This window comes from Bacillus rossius, chromosome 1 (assembly GCF_032445375.1).
Source record: "Bacillus rossius redtenbacheri isolate Brsri chromosome 1, Brsri_v3, whole genome shotgun sequence".
In the NCBI taxonomy this organism is placed as follows: domain Eukaryota; kingdom Metazoa; phylum Arthropoda; class Insecta; order Phasmatodea; family Bacillidae; genus Bacillus; species Bacillus rossius.
This window is the reverse complement of record NC_086330.1, coordinates 103164286-103187256: the sequence shown is the minus strand read 5'-3', so window position 1 is coordinate 103187256 and position 22971 is coordinate 103164286. Positions and strand designations below refer to the sequence as shown.

At 34.2% G+C, this 22971-nt stretch overlaps 1 protein-coding gene across 7 annotated transcripts in view; it reads left to right on the top strand.

Annotated features, from left to right (window-relative positions):
- Window positions 1-3250: 3250 nt before the first annotated feature.
- LOC134541074 (5'-deoxynucleotidase HDDC2) overlaps window positions 3251-22971 on the top strand; it is a 25195-nt gene continuing 5474 nt past the window's right edge. The window contains exons 1-4 of one of the 7 annotated variants that reach the window (XM_063384240.1): window positions 9735-10306; window positions 13939-14021; window positions 17999-18123; window positions 19254-19422. In XM_063384240.1, the coding sequence (XP_063240310.1) occupies window positions 13989-14021; window positions 17999-18123; window positions 19254-19422 (327 nt within the window). In that variant the 5' untranslated portion in view covers window positions 9735-10306; window positions 13939-13988. Of the gene's footprint in view, window positions 3336-9548; window positions 9660-9734; window positions 10307-13904; window positions 14022-17984; window positions 18124-19253; window positions 19423-22971 lie in introns of those variants that run through there. The other 6 variants (XM_063384232.1, XM_063384274.1, XM_063384266.1 and 3 more) reach the window with 6 other exon arrangements.

Below are 22971 nucleotides of genomic sequence, written 5' to 3'. Positions count from 1 at the left end.
GTTCCCGGCGTGGAGAGGTTGGAGACTGCCGAAAGATGGCCGCTTCGCAACGGAGGCAACTTTCACCTCCTTTATGAGTCGGCGCCAAAAACTTATAATAACCTAATTTGTTATACTATTAGTAAAAAATATGTTCCAGGTACTTGATTAAAACTTTGCTCCTGGTAAATAGTTGCCTAAGGCTTCACAGTTGTATAAATGATTTAATAATTTAAAAAGCGGCACCAAGTTGGCGACTGTAAATTTAACTATAAATTGTCTCAATGTGCACTGTTTGGGTTTGAATTCCCTTAGTTTTGCTAAACTACTATCACAGGCCAAATAATCAAGGCCAGTAGCCGATGTGGCTAGTAACGAGGTTTGCTTTCTGTTCCGTGCGTGCCGCGCACGCATGAAGTCTCTGCGACGCACATGCTCACTGCTTGTGATTAATTAATTTTGTCTTAATGTCTTGTTTGGGAATTGTTTTCTGTAGTCGAGCCCCCGGGGTTTCGTGTCCTGATGTTTAATTCAGTTAATTGAGGTCACGCCTGGGGCACTCGCTTGACTCATTCCGGCTGGGCTAGGAGTGCGCTCCGAAAACGGGATCCAGTACCGGCGGTGCGGAGCACGGACTTAAAGGCCATGGTCGGTACGACGTCAAGACAGTATTGAAAAATCAGTGTTATGCATCAAATGTTAATAACTTGACATCCCCAGGGCTCTTAGCCCCTTCCCGGTCCCCGATTAATGACTGAAATATGGATTATTACAAATTGCCCGGCTAATTCAGCAAGAGGGTAGAGGTTATGGCCTACTGTGGCCGGGCATGGAAACTGAGGAGAAAAGGTTCGGACGGACTGGTGAGAGTGGGAAGTCAGGTCGAAAATTAGGAAACGTCCACTAATTGTTCACACACTCATTAACAGAAACGCATGCCTCTCGTCGCACTACGAAAAGGTAATCTATCGAAAACTCTCGACTGTTGACAGAGGTAGGCGAATACGTTCGACCGTCGAACGCTACGAGCCGGAAACGTAAGTCCGCACGTGGTCGCGGATGCCAAAGCTCGCGGAGCGTGGCGACGCAGGTCCGCACTCCTCGGCAGCCGAGTGGTGACTGACTCCCTCCCGCTTGAGGAGAGAATGGTGGAGGGGGGAAGTCGGTATGACAAGACCGCGTGTTCGCCGCGAGCCAGGTGCAGCCTCTACATAGCTACACATGAACCCTAATAAACATAACACTATTAATTAAACAATAATTACAATTATACAATAATTGTCTGTCTTTGAGCGGTCTTTAACGTAGACAATTATGGCGCACGCGGGTGCGTCCCTCATATGAAACACTGCACTGCACTGGGCTGGGGAGACAGGGTGTGCCCATTCAGGTACCCGACGATGGGCAGAAACTGCCTCTAAGCCTAGGAGGGCACGACGACTGTCGTCAAACTTTTGGATGGATTAATTGTTAAAGAACGAGATATTAGTGTGGGCGGTGGCTACCCTGAATTGTTGGCTGGGGGGGAGGATTCAAGGTTGAAGGCATAGTTTGAATTTATATATTTTGGTAAATATTACTTTGAGGGGTGCCTCCTTAAAAATTTTTTTTCGAATAATACCCTTATTTTGTGGAATGGACCTTCCACTATTTTTTACCGTAAGCGAAGATACAAAATTCATAATACTTTTGAGAAATAGATGTTGATATGTAACTGTACAGGACCCGTTAAGTAAGGTGCAAACTGACATTTATTGCGATTCTGTGTAGTTAGGTAAGTGTTATCCTGCATACTTTTCAATTATGCTAACGTTTATTAATTTAGTGTAACAACAAATTACTTGATTTGCAGCTTGTTTTTACATTAATATTATTACTATGCTCAAATCACGACGTTGCTGTATTCTTGTAGCTGTAGGTAGGTAGCTATTTCTTGTTTGCGAGTATCAAATGTTTTTCCTTGTAATTGGAGAATGTTGTCATGTGAACGTGAGCCAATGGGTGATTACGTTGAAGCCACTCCTGCTGCCTGTCTAAGTTTTTAAAATTATTATTAATGTTGAAAGTGATCTCAGAGGTTTTAATGGGGGTTCGGCCTCGTGGCTGCAGGCAGGAGCGCGTCTCTGTTCGAAACCTACCCGGGCTGTTCAGGCCACCCAGGACGCCTTACAAATAACTGGTAAACGATTTGACACGACACTGCATTTATTCAGAACCGATACACTTGTTGGTCCAGGTACTGGCCGCTTCTGTTGTCTGACCGCTGCGACACGCGTATTTCTCTACGTAAACGGTACGCGCGACCAGGATAGGTTGCCAAGTGGTGTACACGGACTTCTACAGTGGTCGATTATAAATGTGAATGGCGCGGCGGATAGCCACAGATCTCCTGTGCTGCAAGAACTTCTACAGGCAATTACGTTAACATGGAAAGTAGCACATACAAACGGACGTTCCAAAGTTATTTGCAATCTAACCTGTGGCGAAATATTAAGGTCCCGAAAAGTACGTAACCCGGTACACTGGAATCATACACGTTACAGTCACTTATTAATCAGCAATTACTCGGTTAGATTGCACGTTACAAGTTACACATTTACAGACGATGAAAGTTAAGAGATGTAAATTAACGAGTAAGAACTCGACACACGTTGCTAAGAGTCTTCGACGATAATAATTAATTGGCTTTGAAGCCGAAAAGCTGCGTACCTCAATTACGCTGTCCTTAAACTGGACATGGAATTATGTAAAATATGTAAAACTCCCTGTTGGGATAAAATTAATTAGTTACGAGTCGCACGAAATATCGTGCGACTGGGTGGGGTCGGTGCAGAGCTGGTAAAAGGATTTTAATAAACTTACACCATTGCTGATATGTGGATGTAGCGCGAAAGTTGATGGCTCTGCATTCGCGGAGCGTCCGACCCCTGCGAGCTTCCGATGGTAACTGAGTTCGAGAGCGCCTACGGCCTCGCGCCTAAACGCGTGGAGCGCGGGAAAACAGATCCGGCCAGTTTTGGGCTTAAAAGACATGTTACACATTATATGATTATAAAATAATTAGACATGTTTTCCCTTAAATTAATTATGTTTTAAATTGTTATTAAATTGGTTGTTTTTGATTTGAACAGAATAATTACGTAAGTTATTTAATTGAGCGCATTGCCACACCCGGCCGAGCGCTGTCGTCGCTTTGGTGTTCGTCACGGCGCACTTTTACACACTCGGCGGGAATCACGCTCGTGCGTGTTCGATGCACTTAAGAGGTGTTGTTGTGGCATAGCGGCCTGTGCGAACCAGAGGGAGCACCGGTGGTTGGCGTCAACGTATTCATTAATTAAAAACGGTGGCGGTGTGTATGTATGTTTTGGACAACTTATATTTAAAAAGGTCATTTGACTACATTATAAATACTTTAAAACACTGCGGACGGTTATTTAGGTTAGTATAGCTATATTAAAATTACTGTAAAATCATTTTAATGGTTGTTTAGGAATTTCTAATTTAATATGTAGCTATCCTGACCACGGTCTGGACACAAGCGTATTTTCTTGACCCCCTTATTGACGGATTTAGTTCATAAAACTGCCGTTGGCGCCACAAGACAGTGGTCCGGTTTTAACATTGTGCTTTATGAACGTTTTTTAGTTAATTGCATTTAAATGATAATTACACATACTTGGCAGCTTTTTTTAAAAACTCGATGAGAGATGTAGGTATTATAAAACATTTTTCCAACGTTATAAAGAATTTATGTGCACAGTTCAAGAAAATGGCTAATGTTGATGTTTGATAGGTTATGTTTGTTATTGTTTTGAAAGATTATTTTCATAACTTTATAACGTCGGTCAACTACGCGCTATTGAAAATCGTGATTCGTAATGCTAATATTTTAATGCTTTTTTTCCGGGAGTTATATATGTAGTGTTTAATTAGACACAGTAGTCTAATAACTCTCCTATATACAAAATTTCCGCTACGAAAATAAAGTAACAGTTTGTGTAAAAGTACCAATTTCTGTGAAACTAATTATAACAAGAGCTTAAACTATGTCGCAAAATAAAATTGCAGTGAAAAGTTTGCCTAGTAAAAAATTGTTTAACAGTGGCTTGGCTACAGGCCATTTCATTCCTCCATTCCTCTTATTTGTAGTACTTTGGATGATCAGCAAATGAATGCCGGGGAGTGTTCCAGGCTGTGGATGATGATTATTATTATTATTATCATAGCTGCAATTGGGTACAGAAGTGCCCGGTGGCAAGCATTCGCCCTACTTTTCCCGCACTCTTCTTCTGAACTTGTAATTTTTATACCAAATATTTATTATGTTTTTATCTAAGCTGCCACCCAAAGTACTTTTTGTCCAAATTAGGTCCCCAAAAATGTTTAGCTCCAGACCACCACCACCTAGAATGCCTGGAAAACTTACCAAGTAATGTGATAAAGAATGGAAAAATAATATTAATAATCAACATTGATGTTTGTTTTTAAAATACTTATAAGTAAGAATGCAGCTGTAAAAAAAGTATTAAGATTTCTTCAAAATTTGTAAGTGCAAGCATGTGGGTGCAAGGTTTAAAAATTTTGTTCATTGACAGTGTGACCCTTTGGAAATCAGAGTGACACAAATAAATTGTTCTTACAATCCGCCAGCTATTTTCCTGGACTTAACAGTTTCCCTTACATACTGTTTTAGATTTGGCATTCACTGCAACCTTTTAACATCGTACTTCATTTCATTATATTTAGATTGTATTTTGCAGATATTGAGATAACACATTTCCTCCCATTTCATAACCTTTTCACTTTTGAAAATCAAGACATAATAAAGGAACTTCAGTATAGTTTCAATAACACAGATGCAGTTTGCTTGTTTCAACGATGACTAGGTATGTTGTTACCTAGGATTTCTTTTTTCCAAGCAGTCACAATATCTTCATGAAAAACATACTACTTTCATAATAAAAATAAGACACACACAAGTACTCACAGATTGGTACTTGTAGAAAGCAAAAATACACACTTTGTACAACACATTTAGGTACTCAACAGATGAAGCTCGCTTAAGCTAGCAAAACCATTGCGACCGCGCTTCCGCACAAAAATGTCAACCAAACTGTGTGCATGTTTAGTTTCTACAAGTACCGATCTGTATATGTATGTCTGTCTTATTTTTAATACGTAATTAGTTTCCTAGTGGCCTTTGTCACGCATTTATACATACTACTTGGTTAATATATAATTTGTGATCTACAGAAAATCTTAGAAACATCTTAATGGTCTTTAACCGAAAATACAAAGGAAACTAAAAATTTTACAAAATGGAAGGGGAAAGGTGGAAATACACCTAGGAAGTGCAGTTATTTTGCAGTACTAACTGGTAATAAATAACCATATCTGGAGCAAAAAAATATTCTGATGCACCTAACACTATTTTCCCCCTCTACAATTAATGCAGGGCAAAATTGTTACTAACTTATTTGTTCATGTCAGAGTGGTATTTAAAGCTGAAAGGAAAAGTTACTTAAAGTGTTTTAAAATAATTTCTGACCCATAATTACATCAACTCATCACTAGTACACAGTCACCACACATAGGTACAAAATATTGTCTGTAAAACAAATTTATAACAAATTAACAAACAATGCTAAATCATTTGCGACTATTGTTTGAATAATGAGAAAGGTTGAAATTATGACCATGCCCATAATACTATACTAAGTTATGCACTTTAGCATTACCACAAAATCAGGAACACCACCACCGAATTTCAGAAAAATAGACCAGTTCTATAGCATGTAATGGTAACTGCTCTTTTGAACAATAAATTTTAACTGAACTGAAAAAGTTTTCCCCGCTGAACATTGGTACAAAAACACAGCGTATTGCATTACTCTCACAAGTCAATGTTCAGTATGTAATGTCCAGTAACTCTAATTTGCAATGTAGGGATTTTAATATAACTAATGGAATTACGTAACTTAATAGCAAGTAAGTACAAATAAATATTTTAAAATCCATATATGTAAACTTCTTGAAAAATTGTGTAGATATCATCCTTCATGGCATGCTATTACACAGTCTGTCAAATGTATCATTTGTGGAATGAATATGTGTTGTGTATTCTTCTAAATAATTTTTTTATGCATTCAATGAGAGTGAGCTGTAATCATGCACGAGACATAATGTGTGTGATTAAACACGTGCTTGAACAGTCTTAGGAGCAGGAAATGAGGGCTAATTCAGTTAGGTTTTGGTTTGCTATTTTGTTTATTTGCATCAAATCCAGATTATTCCTGTATAGTGAAATACACACAATGGTATTGGACAAGCCACGTTTTACAATTAAACATACATCAAATAATACATGTTATCAATTAAAATAATATTTTACATAATCTTAAGATACTTACATAAGTATATTATAATATAAATAAAATGATGACATGTTTACATGGTGTGAAACATTTTGAGCAGAGTACAAAGATCAGCAGAACATAACTTATCAAAATTTTATAAACTATTGCCATGTGCCCTAACTTGCTATTAGCATAAAAAAAACTTATGAGTTTAGGTACTTATTTAAAAACATGTTATGAAATGAAAATTTTATTACAAATCATATTATATATTTACAGAAAATAAATTATGTTAAGACTATTTAGGGAGATGTACTACATAATTACAAAGATAAATGCACGAGTACTCGTGGGTTGGTACTCATAGATACTCACACAAAAAAACATTTTTTAGTCCTACCACTGGGAGATGTACTCTTATAATTCTAGAACTCTCAATTATTTTCAATAACACAAATGCAGTACCTACCATCTTGCTTGGTTAAAATATAACTGAACAGCATTGTTACTAAGCTTTTTATTCTTCAAGCTGTTACAATATCTTTATGAAAAACATGCTCACTTACTTTGTTAATATATAATTTATGATCTATAGAAAATACTTAACAACTTAATAGTCTTCAAGCCAAAATACAAACAAAACTGTAATAAAACTTTGATAATGGAAGGGGAGGTGGAAATACATGTTAAGTCCCAGTACCAACTGTCTATAAAAAAACTGTATCTGGTATAACAAAATAACTATTTTTATGTGTCCAACATTATTTTTCCCCTTCAATTATTATTGTTATTAATGCTGGGAAATTAGTCACTTTCTTATTTGTTCCTGATGGCACAATGGTATTTAAGAATGAAAGGAAAAGTTCCTTAAGTGATAGCAAATTATTTCCAACCCAAAATTGCATCAACCAATCACCAGTCTGCTGTCCCTGAACATTGGTACAAAAATATTGTTTGTTTAATAAAATTTATGTAAAAAAATGTTTGATCATTTGTTGAGAACACCATCACCAATCTTCAGAACAATATTGACGAGTTCCATAGCATGTAAGTGATTTTAGAACAATAATTTGAAATGAACTAAACCAATTTTCCCTGCCGAACTTAAGTACAAAAACACAGTCTGTTTTAAAAATTATTATAAAAATATTATGCTCAATCGTTTGTGTGCAGTTTAAAATAAAGAGAAAGCAGATTAACTATTTACAGGAAGAATAAACCCTTCAATACCCATGAACCCTACTCAGGTTTATGAATTTTTAAAACATTTTATTATTCAACTACATCACTACCTACTTCCTAAAGGTTTAAAAATTCGGATTGTTTAATATCTATTATCACTGATAACAGATTTTTAATTTCATAAAAAAAACTTCTTTTGAACTGATATTTTAGTGCATCAGTTCATAATTTGCAAATATACAACTAAAACAGCCTTAAATGTATATTTGCACATGACATATTTTCTGTGCGAAAACATCAATTAATTCTAACAAACATCCACAACAAAAAAAAAAACCTATACCAGTGCATTACTATTAAATTGGTGAGTATTCTCATTTAATAATGAAGAAAGGGTCATCCCAACATCTTTCTACGTATCTAAGCACCACAGATCTGATCCAGGAGATTGCAGATGATAGACAATCCCTCTATTGAGTTCTTTATACATAGTAACTTTTCTACGAAAAAACATAATAAACCTATACGTATAGCTTACTTGCCACTATTTTGACAGCCCTGAAGGTATTATGCAACTGTGGAAACAGTCGACTTATCACTAAATAACTGTTATTACTTTGGTTGCAAATAATAGGGTTATTTGAGCTACTATGTTATTTTGAATAAAAAGTAAAGTTTAGCTAGTGTACTGATTATCAATTTTTAAAGTGTTCATTTTTATGATAATCATGAGACAACATTTTCATGTACATTTTTCAAGTTGTTTGATAAATATACCAAACAAAATATTGCGAAGGAAAAACTGAACTAATAGATAAAATAACTCGTTTACAGAAACTATAGACAAATAAACTCACTAGAATTTAATTTTCATAACCCTACATGGTAAATATGTATAGATATATAAACATATTACATGTACACAAATCAGCAAGAAATAATTACAAAATACTTATGTAGCAATGCAGCTTCAATGAAATGTTTCTCGCCTACGAAATTACTACTTTTTAATATAAAGTCCTTCCTCGGAATTGCTGCCTGCCACAACAATCGGCTTTGTTCATGTTTGGGTGCACTGAACACGACACTTGTCAAATGAACGGTCGCAATTTGTTTTACAACCTAGAGCAAAAACGCGATTTGGCATTGTACAGCACGATGAATTATTTGAACTTGGTTAAAAAAATTAGAAGGTTCACATTACTTTAAAAACTGCCTCCAATAACCTCTCCACCATCCCGCCCCAAACAGAAAAATCAACATTACTCAAAACTTGCACACTTCAATGTTCAGTTTGGTGCGCATACATAACTTTTTTAATATAAATAATAAACATCAAAAATATAAAACAACTACCCTTCTTGACAAACGAGTATTTCTGATTTATATAAAACAATTCCTATTGTCAACACGCTAAAACCGGACCACTGTCTTGTGGCGCCAGCGGCCGTTTCATGAACTAAATCAGTCAATAAGGGGGTCAAGTTGAATGCATGGCAAGATAGACAAGTGTCCAGACCTGTAGTTCTAAGGCCGTGATCCTGACCTAACAAACAATTCACACAATCTCCCAATTTTTTTTAAATTTAGCTATACTAACCTAATTAACAGTCCAAAATCATTATTTTAATGATTTTAATGGTTTTAGAAATATAACAACACGTGTGAGTTTGTTTGTTATTTAAAACAGCTATTCATTGAAACAATCTCTCTGCTACATAGGCGCCATATTTCTTAGTGAATGCCAGCTTCAAGAACTATCGGTTATGTTCCATCTGTTCTATTTACTTTGTTCTGGTCACTAATGATTCTCACACTACCAACCAGAAAGCATAAAAAAACAATTTGTTTTGTCCCGAACTGTCCAGAATTTATCCCTTTATAATATTTATAATTTTGATTAACTATAGTATAATTTGTATTTTGTAGACACTTATATGAATACATTAAAATACAAATTAGACTATAGTTTATATATTATATATGTTAATATATAATTTAAATTTATTTACACGCTCGGGCGTAAATGTTTAGTAGTTGCATTGGTGTAAAAGCAAGGTTTGCCATAACGTAACAATTGAAATGTCAAGAAGCGCATCGATGACTTTGGAGTTTTTAAAACTCGCAGGAATTTTGAAAGTAAATATTTCTGAAAGGGAAATAATGCATTTACAGTTTTAGATATTTAATTTATAACATATTTCGGGATACCTCTCAACAAAACCAAATTAACGTTTAGGTTATGTTTTAGTTTTTTCTTTGGGAAAGGATGGTTTCTCTATATAGTTAATTCCATTACTTAAAACTGTTCTTGATTTACTTTACCGTTTACTTTGTAGTTCCAAAAGTTTTACGTCATTCTTGTTTAGTATTGTACGAGTATGTATAAATGGGAGGAAGGCATGGGCCAATTAAGCATATTCAATTTTATATTAGTGACGAAACAAGAGGGGGGTAGACAGGGCTTGTGCCCTGGGCGTTAAACTGCAGAGGAATTTGTATGATATATATTTACTCAAATATTGTGTTACAACACAAAAAAAAATTTGTAGGGCTGAAAAATTGAATTATTTGTATTGAAAAAGACACACACATATATATCCTAAAATATATAAAAATAAAGGAATTTTTAGCATTCTGTCCAACTTGCACTGTACTTAAAATGAAGTCTAAGTTGAATCAAATATTTGGAATAGTGTAATTAATATGTGGTGGTAATAAGAGGTGTTGTCGGGAATGGTTTTGGTTTGGTTGGTTTAAAAAAAGGAGGGAATAGTGGCCCCAAGGTAAGTTTTCACCCCGGGTGAAAATGAGTCTAGTTAATGCCCCGGTTTTATGTATCACAAAGACAAATGCTAATAAATTACTGTTGCCTACAGTTTTTTTATGTAAATATTACCAAGTTATTTAATTGTAATTTTTTATTTAGCCAGTAAAGGCCCTTATACAATAGGACAGTGCTAGCAGATGCAGCTCTGATGCTGCGGGTGGTGCTGACCCCAAAGTGGTTGCATGCAACAATAAATGGCGGTGCTTGGACTGTGAGTCTAGTTTCACATCCTAGTATAGGTGACAAGGTGATCGTATTTATATCATATGCTATATAAATTGCGGAGAGTAAAGTACTGTACTGCACTAAACAACACTAAAAATAAAACTAAGCAAATGTTTGTTACAGTCGCGTGCTCATCCATATTACGAGTCTGTAAATGAAGTAAAACATTGGTAATGCACGTTTTCGTGTGCTCATCAAATACTTGCATGTTTTTTTTTTTGTAAAAAGAACCTTTGGTAAATATGTATTGTACGGATTAGCGCCAAAAAAAATCGTACAAATATAAAATAACTTTCATTATATGCTCTTTTACGTCCTCTTTTCAAAACCGCCTGCGGAGATTAAAAATTCCAATTACTTTTGGAGATATCGCCGTTCTTATTTTGCAATACAAGCCCTATGTAATCATTCAACAGACGCCATTTTATATTTTGCCGTGTGTGCGTGAATGCCTAAATAACAGAAATTTTCCATTAGGTAAGGTTAGTTACATTATAAATACTTCAAAATAAACTGAAATTAAAAATAATATCAATTAATTTTACTTGTATAGTTTTAAGTATTTATAATGTAACTGACCTGACCTAACAAAACGGGACAAAGGTAGATTAGGTCAGGTCAGCTACAGTATAAATACTTTGAAACTGAACGGACATTAAAAATAATAAAAATTAATTTTAATGGTTGTTTAGTTTTAAAGTATTTATAATGTAGCTGACCTGACCTAACAAACCGGGAAAAAGGATGAACAGTAGGAACTCACGTAATTTTCTTTTTGCGTGATGTAGTCGTTCAACTACGTCGCGAAAAAAATAAATAATAATACTTGTAAACAAGCAACAATGGTGAACGCGGGAAGCCTACGATTCACTCATCCTTCTAGACATACCCGAATACTCACGTTGGCAAGCCTTCTTTCAATATACGAGAGGCAAACGCCCGATCGTGCATCTTCGGTTTTTTTTTTTTTGTTTATTGTAAATAAATATGCAACTCATGAAAACTAATGGTCAATTAGGTTATGTTAGCTACATTATAAATACTTCAAAACATTGTGGATGGTTGATTTGGTTAGGATAGCTACATTAAAAATACTGTGAAATCATGTAAACGGTTTCCTAGCGCTGGATAGCTACATATTAAAATGTTATTTGCTAAGCAACCATAAAATGATTTTACATTTTTTTAATGTAGCATACTTACCTAATATAACCAACCATCTACAATGTTTTAAAGTATTTCTAATGACTTCTTGCTAATTTTAAGAAAAGAAGGCTTGCCAACTTGAGTATTCGGGTATGTCCAGAAAAATGTGTGAATTGTAGGCTTCCCGCTCAACGCCGCATCAGTGCACAACATGAAAATTAAAAAATTCTATATCTCCTAAAGTATTAGGAATTTCTGATCTCCGCCGGGTTTAATGAAAAGAAGAAGTTAAAGAGCACAGAATAAAGGTATTTTCGGATTTTTAAAATTTTTTTTTAAAAAAATCGCCAAAAAATTAATATTAAAAAATTTGATATCTCCAAAAGTAATTGGAATTTTTTATCTCCGCAGGCGGTTCTGAAAAGAGGATGTAAGATAGCATATAATGAAAGTTATTTCATATTTGTACGATTTTTTTTGGCGCTAATCCGTACAATACATATTTACCGAACCTTTTTTAACATTGAGATTCCGTTTGGTATTCACAGCACATTTTACCCTTTAGTAAAATTGTTTCATTGTGTATTTAAATAAATTACAATATTTAAAAAAAATAGCATGAATGTGATTGCCACATTTTTTGTTCACAGGCACATTTTGAGCCAACAAAAGTTTGTGAGTTTGTTTTAACAAGACAAGATATTTTGGTAAATCTGTATTGTACGGATTAGCGCCAAAAAAAATCGTACAAATATGAAATAACTTTCATTATATGCTCTTTTAAGTACTCTTTTCAAAACCGCCTGCGGAGATTAAAAATTCCAATTACTTTTGGAGATATCGCCGTTCTTATTTTGCAATACAAGCCCTATGTAATCATTCAACAGACGCCATTTTATATTTTGCCGTGTGTGCGTGAATGCCTAAAAAACAGAAATTTTCCATTAGGTAAGGTTAGTTACATGATAAATACTTCAAAATAAACGGAAATTAAAAATAATATTAATTAATTTTACTTGTATAGTTTTAAGTATTTATAATGTAACTGACCTGACCTAACAAAACGGGACAAAGGTAGATTAGGTCAGGTCAGCTACAGTATAAATACTTTGAAACTGAACGGACATTAAAAATAATAAAATTAATTTTAATGGTTGTTTACTTTTAAAGTATTTATAATGTAGCTGACCTGACCTAACAAACCGGGAAAAAGGATGAACAGTAGGAACTCACGTAATTTTCTTTTTACGTGATGTAGTCGTTCAACTACGTCGCGAAAAAAAAAAAATCATACTTGTAAACAAGCAACAATGGTGGAACGAAACGCGGGAAGCCTACGATTCACTCATCCTTCTGGACATACCCGAATACTCACGTTGGCAAGCCTTCTTTCAACAGACGAGAGGGAAACGCCCGATCGTGCATCTTTGGTTTTTTTTTTGTTTATTGTAAATAAATATGCAACTCATGAAAACTAATGGTCAATTAGGTTATGTTAGCTACATTAAAAATACTTCAAAACATTGTGGATGGTTGATTTGGTTAGGATAGCTACATTAAAAATACTGTGAAATCATGTAAACGGTTTCCTAGCGCTAGATAGCTACATATTAAAAAGTTATTTGCTAAGCAACCATAAAATGATTTTACAGTTTTTTTAATGTAGCTATACTTACCTAATATAACCAACCATCCACAGTGTTTTAAAGTATTTTTAATTACTTCTTGCTAATTTTAAGAAAAGAAGGCTAGCCAACGTGAGTATTCGGGTATGTCCAGAAGGATGTGTGAATCTTAGGCTTCCCGCTCAACAATGCATCAGTGCACATCACGAAAATTAAAAAATTCCATATCTCCTAAAGTATTTGGAATTTCTGATCTCCGCCGGGTTTAATGAAAAGAGGAAGTTAAAGAGCACAGAATAAAGGTATTTTCGGATTTTTAAAATTTTTTTTTAAAAAATTCGATATCTCCAAAAGTAATTGAAATTTTTAATCTCCGCAGGCGGTTCTGAAAAGAGGACGTAAGATAGCATATAATGAAAGTTATTTCATATTTGTACGATTTTTTTTGGCGCTAATCCGTACAATACAGATTTACCGATATTTTGTTTATTTATACGTTTGTATTTCATACAATTTATTTTCGGTGTGCCCATTGTGTTTCTTTTGGATTGACATTTCATCCTTTCAGCAAGATCATGTGCTTTGAACTTAGGCTACATCTGTTCAGCAAGATCACGTGCTTTGTATTATCATATTGATCAAATGTTTAATCACAGAACACTGGATGAATGTAAGGTAAGATTTGTTATCCGTGTTTTATAATTTGTAAAAAATTTTTAGTCTATAAAAATAAAATTTGAATACTTTACTAAGTCAAAAGTTTATGTAAAATTATGCTACTCTTCCTTGCTGCAACTATTTCTTAAGGCGGCATGGTATCTAAACCAGAGCTAAATGCATTAATTAAAAACTGAAGATTACTTGAAGCCAAAACTTCTGCCTTGGTAATTTCGAACATTTAATTGCTGCGGAAGAAACAACGCTCGAGAATTGTCTTTTTAGGACGTCTGCTAATAAAGTTGGCAAATAACATTATGTAGGATTTTGTTTTGCAGTTTTTCAATGTTGTCTTCCAAAAATAACGTCCAACTGACGCTTAAAGCATTTATTTATCTAACATGCCCCCTTAAGCATCTACTAAACTTCTCATTTTTATTTACTCATGATCCCATTGATTCTCCACCTTGAAATTTGGCACAAATCTAACCAATATATGTAGGAATAACATACTTTTTTTTAAAAAAAATCTAAAATGGTGTTTTTTAGAAATTCAATATTACAAATTTTGAAAACAAATAAAAATTATATTTTTTTTCAAAGTTGGTCATGTTACATATCAAATTGAAGCCCATTCAATGACATTTAAAATGAGCTGTCAAACAGCCTTCTAGCACCATTAGTTGGAAACCTACAAGTATTTGAGTGATCCAAAACATTGCTAAAAAGGGCTATTTTTGCAATTTTCAAAAATTTATACAAAAAAAACTACTCAAAATTTTTTTTAGAAAAAATAGATTTATACTGTATTTAGTTGATATTACCAATATACAAAAAAACATGAAAATCTAAGGTGTAGAGGTTAAGGCCTCTGGTTGATTTCATATGGAATGACCCTTTATGATAAATATTAGGTACACTTAGTCTGTTATAATATAGAAACATGTTTGATTACCTTTCTACAAATCATGATTGGGTGCGTCAAAAATGTAACAATTATGTGCTTTTTTTTAAATTTTACTTATTAAACTTTTTCAAAACCTGATCCATTTATAGATACTTAAATGGGTAAATATGTAGTGTACGGATTAGCGCCAAAAAAAATCGTACAAATATAAAATAACTTTCATTATATGCTCATTTACGTCCTCTTTTCATAACCGCCTGCGGAGATAAGAAATTCCATATACTTTAGGAGATAACGAATTTTTTAATTTTCATATCTGGGCAATATTTGTTAAAAAAAAATTTAAAATTCCAAAAATACCTTTATTCTGTGCTCTTTAACTTCCTCTTTTCATTAAACCAGGCGGAGATCATAAATTCCAAATACTTTAGGAGATATGGAATTTTTTAATTTTCATGCGGTGCACTGATGAGGCGTTAAGCGGGAAGCCTACGATTCACTCATCCTTCTGGACATACCCGAATACTCACGTTGGCAAGCCTTCTTTTTTTAAAATTTGCAAGAAGTAATTAAAAATACTTTAAAACATTGTGGATGGTTGGTTATATTAGGTAAGTATAGCTACATTAAAAAAACTGTAAAATTATTTTATGGTTGCTTAGCAAATAAATTTTTAATATGTAGCTATCCAACGCTAGGAAACCATTTACATGATTTCACAGTATTTTTAATGTAGCTATCCTAACCAAATCAACCATCCACAATGTTTTAAAGTATTTATAATGTAGCTAACATAACCTAATTGACCATTAGTTTTCATTAGTTGCATATTTATTTACAATAAACAAAAAAAAAAAATACCGAAGATGCACGATCGGGCGTTTGCCTCTCGTATATTGAAAGAAGGCTTGCCAACGTGAGTATTCGGGTATGTCCAGAAGGATGAGTGAATCGTAGGCTTCCCGCGTTTTACCATTGTTGCTTGTTTACAAGTATGATTTTTTTTCTTTTTTTTTTCGCGACGTAGTTGAACGACTACATCACGTAAAAAGAAAATTACGTGAGTTCCTACTGTTCATCCTTTTTCCCGGTTTGTTAGGTCAGGTCAGCTACATTATAAATACTTTAAAACTAAACAACCATTAAAATTAATTTTTATTATTTTTAATGTCCGTTCAGTTTCAAAGTATTTATACTGTAGCTGACCTGACCTAATCTACCTTTGTCCCGTTTTGTTAGGTCAGGTCAGTTACATTATAAATACTTAAAACTATACAAGTAAAATTAATTGATATTATTTTTAATTTCCGTTTATTTTGAAGTATTTATAATTTAACTAACCTTACCTAATGGAAAATTTCTGTTATTTAGGCATTCACGCACACACGGCAAAATATAAAATGGCGTCTGTTGAATGATTACATAGCGCTTGTATTGCAAAATAAGAACGGCGATATCTCCAAAAGTAATTGGAATTTTTTATCTCCGCAGGCGGTTATGAAAAGAGGACGTAAAAGAGCATATAATGAAAGTTATTTTATATTTGTACGATTTTTTTTGGCGCTAATCCGTACAATACATATTTACCCTTAAATGTTATTGACAATTGTCTTGCATTTAGTTATCTCAATTTAAATTTCTGTGATTGTTTTAAATTGACATCATAGATGCACTTCAACCAAGTGCCAGTATATTCACTGCAGCACATAAACCCATTGGGGAGGCCTTCAGCTCCAATTACTATAAAAACTTAGATCAATCATGAAAGCATTAACAGAGCACAACACTCTTACTTTTACATGTGTTAATAATTTGTTTTCATACTAAGTATAATATTTCAATGTGGTACTTAAGTATTTTTTTTTTTTTTACTTAACCTGATGTTGGACTTCAATGAATTGTTGTGTGTGGTTTAAAATTTAAATGTGCTACCCTGAGCTTAATAGCTATCAATTTATACAGTAGGCTTATTGTATAAGATGTGGAAATAGATTTAAGGCTAGGCATATCTTATTACTGGTTCCATCTTGCCAATAATTGGCAGGAGATAGCTCTGCCGGGACTGTGTGTGTGTTAATTTGCTACTGAACATTGTTAGTGAAACATCAGATTATTGAAAATTGTATTTGTACTTTTTTGAAATATTTTTTTGGTTACGTTCTAGTGGAGGATTTATGTTTATTAAGTTTATGGACATTGCTATTAGGCATGTACACTGGTTTTCATAGAAAAACCTCAGCAATCGACAACAGATAAAGACACAGAGAACAAGCCAAAATCAGCTGATATAAATGTCAAATGCCTAGACAGCTCAAGGAAATCCATGCATTTAACATTTGGCATAAGTTTATTTAGACTTGTTTTACGTATGTTTAAGTACGTATCCATCTTTGTTGTCCATTCTTGAGTTTTTTTTTAATGTCAAACAACACAATTTAACAGTGGCTAGAGACAAGATTTTATGTTTTTTATTTTTAGTCCAATTTTATTTTTCAAAAAGAGTATTTCTGTGTTGTTTTTATTCTTATGAAAGCTGTTTTGTAATACTTACTTCACTAAAATAGGGGTAAAATTTATATGCTGCATTTTTATGGTAAAGTAATTTATAATAAATTGGTTTAAAACAGATACATTCAGAACAAAAATAAATGAGCAAGTATTTATGGTTTAAAATAAATTCAATAAACAATAAGAGATGTATCATAAAACAAATTAAATTAATTTTTTATTCGGAAATAACGACATTCTTTGAATTTCAAACAATATAAGAGTCCTTTTTTTATTTGAATTAAATTTTGGTAAATGCTACTAAATTCCATGATACAACTTGCATTTCGGTGCTGTATGGTGTTTTAACTTGTATTTCAATGTTATTTTGGTTTTATTGCAATTCACTGTATAATCGTGTCTCTAGCAATGGTGCATGTCCTAAATAATATTTAAATTGTTTAAATAGTTCTGCAAAGCACATTTCTCAATTTTTAACAACTGGTAGTGTAATTAATTTAAGTAGTTCATGAGCAATAAAAATCTTTTTCAGTGTAACATGTAAATGTTGACATTACTCTGTGTAGCGTGTGCTGTGCAGAAAACACCTCGTAGAGGATGGGAGCTGAGGAACATCCAGAACCCGGAGAGCGTTGCCGGTCACATGTACAGGATGGCGATCATGACCTTCCTGTTGGATGAGAACGACAGTCTGGATACAAACAGGTACAACTTAGCTGATTCAGTTCTGTGTGTTTTGATCATGAGAATATTTGTATTCAATGGTATTTGTATTCATATTGTGGTAGTGTTTTTTCATATTAAACTTTAATTTATCACTTATCCAAGTTTATCCCATGATCCTGATGGCATGATCCTGTATAAATTGATCCTGTTGTTCATGATACTTGCTGTTTTCATTTAGTACGTTGAAAGATCCTGAACAAAACAAAAACTTGTGATATAACAAAGAATTATGATCTAAGTTAAATACAAAAGAATAACTTTCCATAAGACCTTATATAATTTATTTGTACTGTGATATTAGAGTTTTTATTTGGCCAGGATATTTCTATGTACTAAATTAAAACAGCAATAACCATGTACCACGTGATCAGGATCATGCCATCAGGATGAAGGGATAAACTTGGATACATTTAATACAGAACAGTTATATTTTTGTTATATAATTTATTAGTTACCCAAAATATAGATCTAACCCACAAATACACATTGTTTCAAAGAAATTTATAAAACATTGGCACAATTAGATCTGTTTTTATTGGAATGTCAACGTTACAACAAACACCAAAAATTCTCATGTAGGAAATTGGGCTTTGTACATTAGTTGCATTGTTACCTGTTACCTATAGGTAACTATTCCACTAAAAATGCAGTTTTCACATTTTTTCGATTAGATATCTATTGTGATAACTATTCAATTGGTTATGTAAGCACTATTCTGTCTTAAAATATTCATTAGGTAACTTAAAATGAAATCAGATACAGTATTCAACTTCTGTTCCTCCCAAATCCTTTACTGAGGCTTTATTATAAGTTTCACCCTTAAAAATACTGTACCTATCATCCTATTTCATTTAAATAGTGTATTTTCTTAAATAAAATAATTTGAATTATTTCCCCATTGTCAAGTAAAGTTATAAGTAGCATTTTAGGCAAATTTATTTTTCAGTTAAATATTGTTTGACAGTCATGGTTTCGAGTTTCTAAGCTGGCGTAAGGTGGGGGCATTAATATACTTTAAAATAAAAATAGTGAAATACCTAGATGTAGAGAATTGAGGTGATGATGTTTGTTGCTATTCTGTGCCGTGAGTCGCTGGTTCTTGTTGCGAGGTGTATGAAGATGGCCCTGATACACGACCTCCCCGAGTGCATCGTGGGAGACATCACGCCGTACTGTGGTGTGGACCCTGCTGAGAAGAAGAGGCTGGAGATAGAAGCAATGGAGAGGCTAGCAAAGCTTGCTGGTACTGCGGGGACGGAGATGTCGGAGTTGTTTAAGGTGATTGTGCAGTGCTTGCACTTTGGGTTGGCTGGTATCGTTCACGTTTCTGTGGGTACTTTTAACTTTTCAATTTAGCCAAGTTTTCCAGCAGAAATAAAGGTTTCTGGTTCTTGAAATTGACACAAACATCCCTAGACAGGCTATAACATTCAAAGTAAACACATTACCTGACAAAAAGTTAAAATGTATTATTGAACATATTAATTCTCACTTCTATTATAAGGCTGAATAAATATGTATGAAATAAACTGAGGTGTCTAAAAAGTTTCCGAAAGAAAATTTACTTATAAAATATTCTATTTTTACATTTAATCTCAATTTAAGTTGACCCATATTATTAGTAAATAAACATTATAAAACAAAAATATTTTTGTGTATCAATTTAAAATAAACTAACAGCAGAAACTGTGACACTCATGTGAGATAGAACTAACAGAGCGTACCAATAACTATCGTTATAGTATTCTCTAACCACAAAAGAGTGGACTATCAAATGTAGTTTACTCGGCACAAGATGAGAGTGCAGGTGTTGAATGAAATTAGCGAGCTATCGTTGATATTCCAATAAGAATCAGCCTAACCAAAAAACCAGTGCTGGCTAACATTTTTATATGCGCTTCACAGCATCTTCAGAACAGATACAGTGAAACCCTGATTATCCGTTTTCCAATGGACCATGAGTAAAAAATGGATAATCCAGGAAATCCTACAATGTGGGAACACACTCTAAAGTTACCAAATGCACAATGTATGTACTATTGCAAAAACTTTCAGTTAATCAGTTAGGTATTTCCATAAACTGACACCAGCAGCACACTGTATATACACTATCAATATTGGAAAATTATACTTCCTTAATTTTTTTAAATGAACAAAACAAAATAAACTTCAAATTTGTATGTTTTAAGCAAGTAATTACGTATGTATTATTCAAAATTTAAAAGGTACATACTCACCACATGTTATAAGATGCACACTTCTTTCTTATTTATAATGCAGAGAAATTATAAGATGAGTTTTTATGCAGCAAAATATTTTTGGTGTTGGTAATCACAAGTTTGTTATCATTAATACAATGTACAATAAGAAATACACTTATTTAAATCAAATAAAAGGGGGAAATAATGTACAAATGAACTGTAATTAACACAAGTCTCACATCCTCCTTGACACTTATTTTTTAGTGAAGAAGTCTTGTATTTTTGTTTGCTTGGTATCAGAACTTCTTTTAAGACTGAACAGCAAGGTTTGCATCATTGAAATTCTGTCTTCTTCCAAATCTCCGAGCTTCTGTGCATAGCAAAATGCCTTCACTTTGTCGAAAGCAGCTAGTGCTTCCGAGAATGAGGGTACCTCTTCTCCATCATCTTCATTTGCTTCTTCTTCACTTTCTTCCTTTTGTCCTTGAGCATTGCTACACAACATCTCAATGCTCACCTCACCACACGTAGCAAGATCATCGTCCAGACTGCAGTAGGTTTCGAAGCCAACATCTTCACCCAGCTTTTCCCAATTTTTTTCGAACTCCTTGTCACTCTCCGTCACAATTTCATCAACTGGTGAAATTACCTTTCCAACGCCACATTTCTGGAAGCAGTGGGAAATTGTTGTCGCTGTTATGTTTTTCCACGAAACTGACAAATAGTGGATGGCCTGGAACACATTGATTTTCAATGGTTTACCTGACTTCTCCTCTCTGGCATCTAGCAGACCCACTGCCTTCCGCACAAGCATTTTTCTGTATTGTTGCTTGAAGCACTTTATTACTCCTGCATCCAATGGCTGCAACACACTAGTGCAGTTTGCAGGGTAGAAGACTACTCGCACATTTCGTAAAAAAGACATGTCCTTCGGGTGAGCTGCGCAGTTGTCCACAAACAGAATGATTTTGCGACAGTAAGTGCCCATGCTGGAGTCTAGTTCACACAAAAATGATCTAAAAATATCAGCAGTTACCCATGCCTTTTTATTGGCGTGGTATGTAACTGGCAGTGTTTTAACATTTTTAAAACACCTTGGCTTTGCTGATTTTCCCACTACAATGGGTTTCCTTTTGTCACTTCCATCACTATTTGCACATAACAACACAGTTATTCTTTCTTTCGATTGCTTTCCTCCATGGCAAGATTCACCTTTTAATGAAAGGGTTTTGTCGGGGAGACAGTTGAAGAACAGCCCTGTCTCATCAGCATTGTAGATGTCCCTTGGAGAATATCCATCTAATAACTGTGGAAGTTGTTCCAGCCACTGCTCAGTAGTATCTTTATTTACTACAGCACTTTCTCCAGACAATTGTTTGTAGGCAAGCCCATGTCGTTCCTTGAATCTACAAATCCACCCATTGGAAGCTGTGAAGTTTTCAACTCCAAGTCGTAAAGCTATTTGAAGAGCTTTTTCTTTGATCAGTGTGCCATCCACTGGGATGTTTGATGCCCGAACTTGCTGGAACCAAGAAAACAAAACTTTCTCAAGCTCACTGTATTTCGACTGTCTTGCCATTTTCCGTTTTTTTGAAGACTGGCCGAACTGACTTGTTTGTTTCCGAATCTCATTTCTTCTGGCGAAGATAGAATTAAGAGTCGATGGAGGAATACCATAGTGCTTTGCCAAATCAACCCGTTTTTCGCCTGGATTTTTTTCAACGGCATTTATAATTTCTGAACGCTCTTTAATGGTTTTAACCTCTTTTGTAGGCCGATACATATCAATGAACCTTTACAAATTTCACACGTGCATTAGAGTTATAAATTCGTAAAGCTAATTTACCGTAAACAAAGAAAATCTCGCGCATATACGGCCGGCCACGGAAACACTAGGATGAACAATATTGTCTATGTTTCTCGCAGGATTTCACTGTCGCTAAATAGAAACGTGTTTACGTTGGGCTAGTATGTACAGTATATCGACCACGGTTATATTGTTGTGTCGATTATCGCACAAAGCAAGAACTATCGTGCGAGCGTTAGCTTTCGTCTGTTGTTTTATCGAAGTTGGTGAACCTGTTAGCAACAGCGTCATGCTCACTTTATTCGTTTTCTTTTAGTAATGGCCGCCATATGTAAATATTGGTATTGCGTGTCGTGTAGACACGCATAAACTGGAATATTTCTCGGGAATTTGAATGTGAAATTGGTAAAAAGCCTATAAAGTTCAACCCGTTAAACCGGATTAAAAAATATTCGTAAACGATGGAAACGGGATTTTTTTAACATTGTTCTTGCGGGATTTTTTCGGGACCACGGACATTGAACAATAAAACCGGGAAATTCTACAATGCGGGAACGAATAAATGAGGTTTCACTGTAATTGAAAACAGGTCTGAAAGAGTATTTACGCATTGAACATCTTTGTATTTTCATTAATTACATAAGTATATGGTGATTACATAAATAATTGATTGCAATGTCTAAAAACGTTTTATAAGGGAAAACAAAGTTTTTGGGCTACTTTAACACAAAAATAATAACGTGTACATCTTGTGGAGAAAGAAAAGAGGGACTGAAACATTTGATCGTATATGATAGGAAATTGTAATGTGCGAGGAAA